Source organism: Lotus japonicus, chromosome 1 (assembly GCF_012489685.1).
Source record: "Lotus japonicus ecotype B-129 chromosome 1, LjGifu_v1.2".
Taxonomy (NCBI): domain Eukaryota; kingdom Viridiplantae; phylum Streptophyta; class Magnoliopsida; order Fabales; family Fabaceae; genus Lotus; species Lotus japonicus.
In genome coordinates this window covers 9,503,764-9,514,848 of record NC_080041.1, presented here as the reverse complement: position 1 = coordinate 9,514,848, position 11,085 = coordinate 9,503,764, and the positions used below count along the sequence as shown (strand labels likewise).

At 36.6% G+C, this 11,085-nt stretch overlaps 2 protein-coding genes across 3 annotated transcripts; both read left to right on the top strand.

The window, feature by feature from the left end:
- The first annotated feature begins 405 nt into the window (after positions 1–405).
- LOC130733515 (putative BPI/LBP family protein At1g04970) lies at positions 406–4,294 on the top strand. Its single transcript, XM_057585733.1, has 6 exons — positions 406–1,006; positions 1,711–1,850; positions 2,599–2,953; positions 3,069–3,317; positions 3,536–3,661; positions 3,758–4,294. Exons 1-6 carry the CDS (start codon positions 599–601, stop codon positions 3,959–3,961), a joined length of 1,482 nt encoding a protein of 493 aa, XP_057441716.1. The 5' UTR covers positions 406–598; the 3' UTR covers positions 3,962–4,294.
- A 1,055-nt stretch (positions 4,295–5,349) lies between these two features.
- On the top strand, positions 5,350–10,169 carry LOC130733514 (tRNase Z TRZ2, chloroplastic). 2 transcript variants are annotated; one of them, XR_009017488.1, is made up of 9 exons: positions 5,350–5,831; positions 6,785–6,947; positions 7,021–7,091; positions 7,616–7,711; positions 7,786–7,899; positions 8,421–8,489; positions 8,624–8,690; positions 9,289–9,363; positions 9,922–9,971. XR_009017488.1 is itself a non-coding variant. In XM_057585731.1 (8 exons), the coding sequence occupies exons 1-8, from the start codon at positions 5,454–5,456 to the stop codon at positions 10,009–10,011; spliced, it is 1,056 nt and encodes a 351-aa protein (XP_057441714.1). In that variant the 5' UTR covers positions 5,352–5,453; the 3' UTR covers positions 10,012–10,169. The 2 variants fall into 2 exon arrangements, 1 of the variants encoding a protein (XP_057441714.1); XM_057585731.1 differs by lacking the exon at positions 8,624–8,690 and having other exon boundaries at positions 5,352–5,831; positions 9,922–10,169.
- Positions 10,170–11,085: the final 916 nt, after the last annotated feature.

Sequence of the window (11,085 nt, the reverse complement as noted above, 5' to 3'; positions counted from 1 at the left end):
ACAGTTGCTTATTCTCTTTCTTCTTGTTTTTTGCTTAAAAAATTATATTTTTTCTTTCATTCATGAACTTAAATAGTGTCATCACCATGAAATAATGTATAATGAGACTCAATCAAAAGTAAAATAATCAACTACCAAAATAGAAACCTAAAAAAAAAACATTCCTTTCAAGCAACCACCAAATAAAGGCATCGAGAAGGGTGGGCAATTGTGTCTTTTCATGTCAAGTGTTCATCTTTCCCTACGCTTCCTTTGTTGGATCAAGATCACTCCTTGCAGCAGAAGAACAACTCCAGTTCGTTCGGGATTTGGGTTTGGCACCCCACCTATTGGGTTTGACACCCCATGTATTCAATACGGAAATTTAATTTCCGTTTTCAAAACAGAATTTAAAATTCCGATTTGTTTTTTATATGCAATGAACGGTTGAAAATGTGTCACATATGCTAAAATACATAACGGTTTTTTAATTTCCGTTTTTTTCGTATTAAAATCGGAATTTAAATTCCCGTTTTTAATAAAGTGGGGTGCGAAACCCAATAGGTGGGGTGTCAAACCAAATTCCCCTCCGGTTCTCTCAAACCTTAACTAAATCAAAATGTCATCTTTCTTTGTTCTGCTTCTACTAGCCTCTTCATTGCTTCATGGGCATGCTCAACTTCAACCCAAAGACCAAACTTTCATATCCTTATTGATCACTCAAAACGGGCTTGATTTTGTGAAAGACTTGCTGGTGAACAAGGCAATTTTCTCAATAATCTCACTCCATTTGCCGAGTATTGAGAAGAGTAGGAAAATCCCAGTTGTGGGTAATGTCTACATGATGGTTTCCAACATCACTATATATGAAATCGATGTTCCTTCCTCACATGTCAAGCCTGGGGAGACTGGAATTTCCATTGTGGCTTCTGGGGTTACTTGTAATTTGAGTATGAATTGGTATTACTCTTATAGTACTTGGCTTGGTCCTGTTGAGATTTCTGACAAAGGTAGAGCAGAAGTTCAGGTATGAAAAATGTTCCATTGATTTGCTTTACTTCATGTTTTTAGTTTTTTTTTTGTATACCTTTTGAGATTGATGCTTTATTAAGTAGAAAAGTTGTTTTACTATTAGAAACATAATCTCTTTAGTCTTTATAGAGGAGGGTCAGTTTCTTTGATTCATTTGCTGCTTGTAGTTTCTTTGGAAAATAAAGAGTTGTTGCAAATGGGGTGGTTTTTACTTTGTATCAGGGTTGTTAATGGCGGATAGCGTAGCATAGCGGCAAGCCCAAAAAACGCTATTTCAAGCGCTATAGTGGCAAATAGCGGTGAATAGTGGAGTAGCGGTAAACCCCCAGGGGCTACACTATAGCGCTATTGCGCGCTATTAACAAGCCTGCTTTGTATTACTTTTCTTGTATGCTTTGTGATTTGAAGGATACTTTTTTATTTTCTGTGGTGGGTTTTTGGTATCTACCAATCTCAACTTATTAAATGATAAATTGCATTGTAGCATTCAGTATGGAGTTTATATGTGATAATCTTGTTTTACTTATTTTATTGGAAATTAATTTTCTTCTGTTGGAAAATCATTCAAATATCTGTGATTGTTCTAGTATGCATGGACTCAAAATTGTACCTGTTCCTTGTTATTATTTATGTTTCTATCTGTTCATCTTCTTCACGACTGTTATCAAAAGGAATTTGATATGTGCTGCTGCTGGAAAGGTTGAAGGCATGGAAGTTGGACTTACATTGGGATTGGAGAACCAGGAAGGATCTATGAAGCTTAAACTTGAGGACTGTGGGTCTTATGTCAAAGATATTTCAATAAAATTGGATGGAGGTGCATCTTGGCTTTATCAAGGGTATGACAATTACCATCTTTAATTCTAGATATAAAGGAACCTAGGTTTCATAATCATATGCCCTGTGGTGTAATGTGATCCATATAGCCGACCTCACAAGTGGGACAAGGCTATTGTTGTTGTTTCAGAACTTGTGTTGCAAGCCAATAATCTTTCCTCTGATTAACTATGATACCTCAGTTTTCTTCCTAATGGCACATTCCTAATGTCTGAGTGCCATATTTTCAGCATTTATGCACATCTTAGTGTTAGCATTATTAGTTGACCAGAGCAAGACATATGCAACCACTTTGTTCTGAGGTTATATTTTACTACTTACCCCCTCTACTAGTTTTGCACAGGTAGCAAACTAGCAAACAATTCAACTGACCAAAGACAACATTAGGGATAGGGTGAGCTTCAATGACCGAATCACTAGCCCATAGTATTCTATACTTTCTCAATTGTACGTGCCACTATCCCTATCATCATCACCAGGAGGATTTTTTTCAAAGCATTTTCCAGCCTTTTCCATCTAATGTGACGAATCCATGTGCAAGTATGATATTATTTAAAACAAGATATAAGTAGATCATAGGATATATGTAGTTAATAAGCTCTTCAAGTTTTCTTATGTAAAAAAAAAAATTTGGAGGCTTCACGCATGGAGTTTTATCACCATCTATTGACATATTTGAATTTTCACTTTAATCAAGCAGAAAATGATTCTATGGTTTTCTGACTTTCGGTTTTGCTTCATATGTAACAGGTTTGTTGATGCTTTTGAAGGGGCAATTGCGTCAACAGTAGAAAATGCAATCACCAAGAAACTTAAAGAAGGGATTTCAAAGCTTGACTCATATTTGAGAAGTCTTCCGAAGGAGGTTCCAGTTGATGATCATGCTTCTGTGAATGTAACTTTTGTCAATGATATTTTATTAAGTGATTCGTCTGTTGGATTTGAAACCAATGGGTTATTCATAAAAAGGAGTGTTTCCCTACCTGTTCCTGACCTCTTCTACAAGAACTCAAGACTTCCCATTCTCTGCCAAAATTCATCAAAGATGCTAGGAATCACTTTAGAAGAGTCTGTTTTCAACTCTGCATCTGCCTTGTATTATGATGTAAGTTTGGATGTTTGGTCATGGACTCATGGTCTTAAAGCATGAATTTTCTTAAAATATTCTTTTTGTGTATCCTTGGGTTCATGTCTAATGAGAACTTGCTTTATGCGTTCAGGCAAAATTCATGCACTGGATTGTGGACGAAATACCAAATCAATCTTTACTGAACACTGCAGAATGGAGATTTATTATTCCCCAGCTGTACAAGAAATATCCAAATCATAAAATGAACTTGAATATATCCTTATCCTCTCCTCCGGTTGTAGAGATTTCAAATCAGAAAGCAGGTGCCAACGTATTTGCCGACTTAATAATCGATGTTCTGGAAGAAGATGAAGTAATACCCGTGGCATGCATCTCATTGGTATGATCATTGATTTTTAATTAACTACCTTTCTTGGCAGAATTTATGTGTATACGATGGGAGGATTTTGAGTAATTTATTTTTCTATTCTAAAACTTTGAGCAGCTTTGCTGATACTATCTCATTCATGAAATAACCTGGATAATATTGAATGTGATTATAATTTTGTTTGATCCTTTAAGATGACCTATCACCTATGTTACAACTTGTTTGCACAGGTAATTCAAGGTTCAGGTTTGGTCAAAATCAATGGAAACAACCTCGTAGGCGCTGTCAGATTAGATGACTTTGCAATGTCATTGAAATGGAGCAATATTGGCAACCTGCGGATGTACCTGATTCAGGTACCTCTGTTGTTGTATATAACCCATACAGTGAATAAAAATTTACTTTCATAATTTTCTCATAAAAAAAGGGTGTGTTTTCCTTTCCTTCTGCAGCCAGTTGTGTGGACGCTTGTTGAAACTGTGTTCTTGCCATATGCAAATGCACATCTTAGTAAAGGGTTACCTTTGCCCATCATTCACGGTTTGACCTTAGAAAGTGCAGAGGTAATCTTGTCAACTTCAAGTGTTGCGGTTTGCAGTGATGTAGCATTTGAATCAAAGATAAAACAACAACAAAAACCTTATTCCTCTATGTGACGTTGGCTACATGGAGCAGTTGATCCGTATTTATGATACAATCAACTTATGTCTGCTGCCGCAGACCTAGCACAACCTTCTTCCCTTTTCCAGGCTTGGGACCGACTATGAGACAACAAAGGCAGAGTTCATTTGGAGAACGAAACAAGCTTTTTCCTTAATTATATCATTGTGTAGATACGAAGTGCTTTGTTCATGGATTGTAAATATTTCAAATCAGAAATCAAGATAATATGCCTACTTGTGTAATCTTCTTTCATTTGTTCATTGTTGGGTAGATGTACAAAATACAGACATCAATACAAGTACTTTCGTCATGCATTCTCTTGTGAATGGAGTTTTTTAGTCATGAAAATATTTACCTTCTATATAGTCTGCACATCTCACTTACCATAAATTATGGCTTACGGATCAATACTCTGAAATCTGAATAAACTATTCTGAGTTTATTTCAATAAGTTTCTCAAATAAGTTTGAGTGCTGAGTTTTTGGCTTCTGGTGCGGTGTGGGGGTAACACTTGTGAATCAAACTGTATGGAGGCTGTGGAGCTTGTATGGATGCTGTGGATCTTGTTACTAGTACCAATTATGTGCAAAATCATTGGCTCTGGGACATGTGGGGGTAACACTAGTGAATCTAACTATATGGAGGCTGTGGAGCTTGTTACTAGTACCAATTATGTGCAAAGTCATTGGCTTTGGGACATCATTCTCCGGATCAAGAGTATGTAGACCGGAACGTGACTCTATCTCATATTCCAAGAGAGTTCAACATGGTTGTAGATGTCTTGGAAGGCAAGCTACCTAGATGTCTTGGATAGGCAAGCTACCCAAGGAGAAAATCTTTAGTACCCTCGCAATACTAAAGACTCAGTACATCCCTCTCTCACAATGCGGCAGGTGTGTCTTTTTAGTTTTAGAAAAAAAAATTAAAATTATGAATGATTTACCATAAGAGTCAGGTGTCATGTTTAAAGTAGAAGAATACGTACTACATGAGCACATAAAAAATTTCCCTACTTGAGAAGGTCTGTCTTTACGAGTGTGGAAGTTTCCTCCTCCCAATATCGTGGAGCTGCTCTGCCCAGATTTGCTATTTTAGTTTTTTGTGTTATTTTCATGTATAACTAAAAAAAAACTCACATCACATTGCATTTTGTTTATCGAAATTTTGGAAGAATTGATATCTATCCATTATATTCATAATTAAAATATAAATCTTCTAATTCTAAATTTTGAATCACATGATTTCCATGTTTCAAATATAGAAAATATTTTTTAAAAAACCTAACTTTGTTAATATTCACTAATAAGAGAAAGTAAATATAGAAAATAATTTTTCAAAAATCAAAACGACTGTGTTAGCAAGTTAACCTTATCCTCCACGAACACGCACATTACCTTTGTTTCAGACAACAACGTTGTTTCTAAAACCCAGTTTAAACCCTTTTTCTCTTCTCCTTCTCTCTGCGTTCCAATTCACAGCTAAACTATGCAAATTTCTCTGACCAATTCAGCATTCGAGACCCTCAAAATCTTCCCATTTCACCAACCAATTTTCCCTCAGAAACCACCGAACCACCACCAAGTTTCGTTGCCAACCCAACTCAATGCCGTTAAAGGGTCGGGCTATTTGTCCAATATCAGCAAAGCAATCGATTACGAAGAACAGTACAAGCTAGCGAAGTCACAGGTTCATCGTAAGGGTTTGAACTTGGAAGGTTATTCCATTGAGGGTCTCTCAATTGGTGGGCAAGAGACATGTATCATAATCCATGAGTTCAAGTGTGCTTTTGATATTGGGAGGTGCCCAACTAGAGCTATTCACCAAAACTTTGTGTTTATTACTCATGCTCATCTTGATCACATTGTAAGTTCCTATTCTTTTGCTACCCATTATGTTTTTTTTTTTTTTTTTTGAGTTTTGATGTTTCTTTTTGCTTTTTGGTTAGTATAAGGGGAAAAGTTAAGTTTAACATAATGTTATGTAAATAATTTGTTGATAGAAAAGCTAAATTCACACTTCATTGATTCTATGGAGCTTGTTTCCTGCTTATCAAAAAATATGGAGCTTGTTTCCTGAAAAAAAATGACATCATTTTGTTAGGACTCAATTGCAAGGTAATGGACTTGAGACTCACATGTGGGGTTTATAAGGCCTTGTGCTCTCCAACTACTACAGCTTTTGTGCTCTGGTTCTCCCAAGGTTCTTATCAATTGGTATCAGTGTCGTCCATCATGTCTCACTAAAGAGCGGCGCGGGTGGTGATGTCGTCATTGCATCATTCTCCCGTTTGACTAGTCAAAGGAGTGCACAGCCAACCAAGGTTCTTATGAATTTGTATCAGAGTCGTCCACCATGTCCGGCTAAAGAGCATTGCGGGTGGTGATGCTGTCATTGCAGCGTTCTCCCCTTTGACTAGTCAAAGAAGTGCACAGCCAGCCGGCTTTGGGTTGCGGAGCGTGGTGAGATGTTAGGACCCAATTGCAAGGTATGGGACTTGAGTCCCATATTTGAAGTATGAGATTCTAATGTGGGGTTTATAATTCCTTGAGCTTTCCAACTAAATCAACTAGCTTTTGTGCTCTGGCTCTTATCACATTTATACTAGAATATAGGCTTATTTATGGTTGTAAGCTTTTTCTTTGATAGCATTATAAGAAATTTTACTTAATCTAATGTTGGACTTTCTTTTTAGTTAAAAATGTGAGTGTGGTTTCTTCTCCTAGTATTTTGTTAGGGAGTTTTACGCCTTCTATGTATTCTGGACATCATTGTGCTGTAAAATTTGCTTAAGCTGATGATATCATTGAATGATTTAGGGAGGCCTGCCAATGTATATAGCTAGCCGTGGTTTGTACAATTTGAAACCTGCCACTGTATTTGTGCCTCCTTGCATCAAAGAGGATGTTGAGAAGCTGCTTGATATTCACAGGACGCTGGGCCAAGTTGAATTGAATGTTGAATTGGTTGCTTTGGATGTGGGTATGTGTCATTTGTCTTTTCTTTAGTGATCTGAGTTATCATCTTCGAAATGATTTCTGAAGTTGCATTTCAGGGGAGACATATGAGATACGGAATAACCTTGTTGTTCGACCATTCAAAACACAACATGTTATACCCAGCCAGGTATGTTTCGACCAGTCAGTCATTTTGTAGCCCTTGTCTTTTTAACTGAAGGGTATATTATGAATATCAAAATGTGAACTTACCTAACTACGTGTTCGAAAGCGTTCAAACCAAGAACTTGGCTAAAAAATGAACATGTTTCAGCTTTACAGTATCTGTGTGTAGTGTTGTCTTCTGATGCTCACATATTTTCGGTCTAGAGTTTTGTTAAGAAATGTCATCCTCATGTTTTGTCCAATGAACATACTTGTGTTTTTTTTTTTTTTTACTTTTGTTTATTTTGTATTTTTCTATACTCTGTACAATCTTTTCTGATAATGCTGATATTATAATCTTGACTCTTGAATCTTATTGAAATATACATTACAAAATAAGAAAGTAGAGAAAGTATGTGAGATCCTAGTACCTGATTTTCTTACCTATGGCAATGATCTGGATATATGTAATGCTAAAGTTTGGAACTGTGCAAGGATGTTTTTGTACCTCTTAGAATAAGAACTATGCTAACCTGGTTAATTATGCAGGGTTATGTAGTCTATTCAATCAGGAACAAGCTGAAGAAACAGTACACTCACCTGCAAGGGAAACAAATTGAAAAATTAAAGAAGTCAGGTGTTGAGGTTTGTAATATCTGGAACTCAATTCTGATTTGAATCTTCTTTGATCTTTACTTTTAATGAACTCTGGTATCTAGATTACAGATACAATATTATCTCCTGAGGTGGCCTTCACCGGGGATACAACATCAGATTTTATGCTTGATCCACTTAATGCTGATGCCTTGAGAGCGAAAGTACTTATAACTGAGGTATAGCACAATCTTTTAATGAAATGAGTAAAATTATTGATTCCAAGTTCAGCTTACTTTGGAGTTGGCAGCATGATCAGATGAAATATTAAATATCCTCATAAACCGAGAATAGGAATAGATGTTCTGAAGTCAAATATGGGCCATTGTCTTAAAATATATGACTGCTTAAGAAGTTGTAGCACATAAAAGCTTTCAATTTTATGTCATTTCATAAATTAAATGGATTTCTAATTGAACCTTTTCTCTCGAATATAAAGACTAGTCCTTAGGCTGATCAAATTTACCAATTGACATATTGTCATGGAAATTTCATTTTATTCTTTCATTTATGCTTGTTTATTGCGAAATCGAAAGGAAAGAAAAGAAAACGTGAAAAGGATGAGATCATAGTTTTTATTTTATGGTGTTCAGAGTTAATTAAAAATTTAGGGATTTCTTTATTTGAGGGATATACAGATTTTTTGTCCTATTTGTATTTTTTTGTTTGATTGGTCTGATTGTTCAAACTATTTTAACAGGCAACTTTCCTGGACGATTCATACAGCATAGAGCATGCTCGCGAACATGGTCATACACATATATTTGAGGTAACATGACATCTTTCATTATAAGGCTACTACTTTATTGGAAGCTCGACAAACTCAATGCTTACAAAAATTAAATTTTACTGCCTTCATTCATCTGCCCTTACTCTTTTTCGTTGCTATTTTGCATGACTAAGTGTTAAGACCCAAGAGAGTGGGCCTGAGGCGATTGGGCTTGGGGCGTTTGAGCCTGGGTGATCCTAGGTTGGTGTTATCTGTTACTAGGTTAATGGGCCTGTGTGGCTGTGTCTATTTTTAGTTTTATCTTTTCTATCTTTTAGTCTGTTCTATTATTTGAGTTGGGTCTACGTTGGGCCAGGGTCATTTGCTTGGTGGGGTTAGTTTATTATAAATAGGAGTACTTAACTTAGGTTAGAGGAGGATTTGATTATTGAGTTTGTAAAAGGTTTATACCTTTGGAAGGGATTTCCCTTGTTAAGGTTTTCCTTCTTGGGTTCTATTTTCCAGAATTTAATTCAGAAAATTACATCAACAACCCTGTTTGGTTGTTAGGGGTTTCCAACCCTAACACTAAGGTTTCTGCATTTAATTTATAGCTATATGATAATCTTTTTTTATTACCAACATCTTATTTAGGTCATGTCAACTGTCAAGTAATATATATTGCATTTATGTCTTGATCCCAATTCCCAGGCCATTCCAAGATAAAAACCTAGAACTTCTATCTGCTCTGACAAAATCACTCTGCTTATTCTAGTGATTGACTGTTCTCAAATAGATGAATCTACTGCATATTTTATTGAGGAGATTCCTGATTAGTAAACTTGTGTTAACTATGTAGCTCATGGAAAATGCTCAGTGGATTCGCAACAAAACAGTTCTGTTGACTCATTTTTCATCAAGATACAATATTGAGGTAATCTTTCATAGTGGTTATGTGGACTTGCATCCCCCAAGTGCTCATATCTGCTTGTGTACCATTTAGTGCATGCTTGGATCAACATTTTCGTAATTGATTTGGAATAAAATTGATTATGGTTAAAGTGAGTCAAATTAAGTTGGAAGTGAATGGATTTATGTTTGGATACGTTTATGGGAAAAATGTTCTGTAGGGTAATGTGAAATCCAGTTATGAAATCCCCCAATTGATTATGTCCACCGCAGAAGCTAGTACTTCTCCGTAGAATTGATTTTGGGACTAAAATCAATTCTAAGTCGATTACCAAATATCTATATAACCATCTAAAAGTGATTCTGGTCAATGAGAATTGATTCTAAGGTTCCCAAATGTGGAAACAAGCACACATTAGATGCAATTCTCGAAACATTTGTGAATTATCTTGACCTTCCTCTTGGAGGGGCATATCCTCTTGTACCACCGCATTTAGATATGCCTTTTATGATAATGTTAAACTTCTGTGCCCCTTTTATTAAGTCAGTGAATAAAACAGATATTATATTCTTTCATCCTCAGGAAATTCGTCAAGCTGCATCAAAATTGCAGGCCAAGCTGTCTGCAAAAGTGGTTCCTCTTACTGAAGGCTTCAAATCAATGTACTCTTAAGTGTTCTGAGAAATATATTAGTTGTATCCCAGTTTCATAGCTTGTAAATTAGAGAGGTGTACTTACTTTTGTTTTTCCCCTTGTAATCTTACTATTAGTTCATATTAAACCAAAATTCTGCTAAAGAATTGAATTTGATAACTTAGCCCCATCAACAATTTAAACGCATTTTTATTCATATATTTCTGACTAAGCAAACTTTCTCATCAAAATGCCAACAAGAATTTATGAAATTGTTGAGATTTGGCTCATTGTATTTTGGGCTAAAATTTTTAGTTTATTAGGATTTGATTTAACGTGGATTGTAAAAGGTTTTAAGGGATTGTTGTAGGATTTATTAGGATTTTATTGTAAAATAGAGATCAATAGAATCCACTATAAATAGGATAACAATGTAACCCTAAAAGTTGTACTTGGTACCACATGCTTCATGCCACAAGTAATACTAAGGAGCTATAGCTACTCTATAGCCGCAGAGGTAGGCAATTTGGCCGAACTGCGTGACCAAAGATGCTGTGTGCTTTATCCGTGATTTCTCGCTCTACTACTCCGTGCAATCGAGGTTCTTGAATCCCCTACAAGTGGTATCAGAGCCGATGGTTCGTGGGACCATGGTAACGGCTGGACAACTTCCGCAGAGGGGCCGATGGTTAGTAACCATGGTAACGGCTGGACAACTTCCATTGAGGGACCGATGGTTAGTAACCATGGTAACGGTCGGGTAACTTCTGCGGAGGGGCCGATGGTTAGTAACCATAGTGACGGCTGATATCTTCCGCTGCGAAGGGAGGTCAACAAGGATTGCAGAAGTCGTTGTGAGAGGAGAAACCGACGGATCAGAAAGACACGGAACAAGGTGGAGATCTGTCTACTTTCAAGAGGCGATGGCCACGCCAGGGAAGGAGAAGTGGATGGATGCCAAGGTGGAGGAGTGAAGCAACAGGGTGTTGAGCAAGGTGGAGTTCAATCCCAGAAATCAGAATCAGGAAACTAAAGCAGCAGATCTTCATAGGGGGAGTCCGAAATTCGCCAAGGTGGAGATTGTTGAGATTTGGCTCATTGTATTTTGGGCTA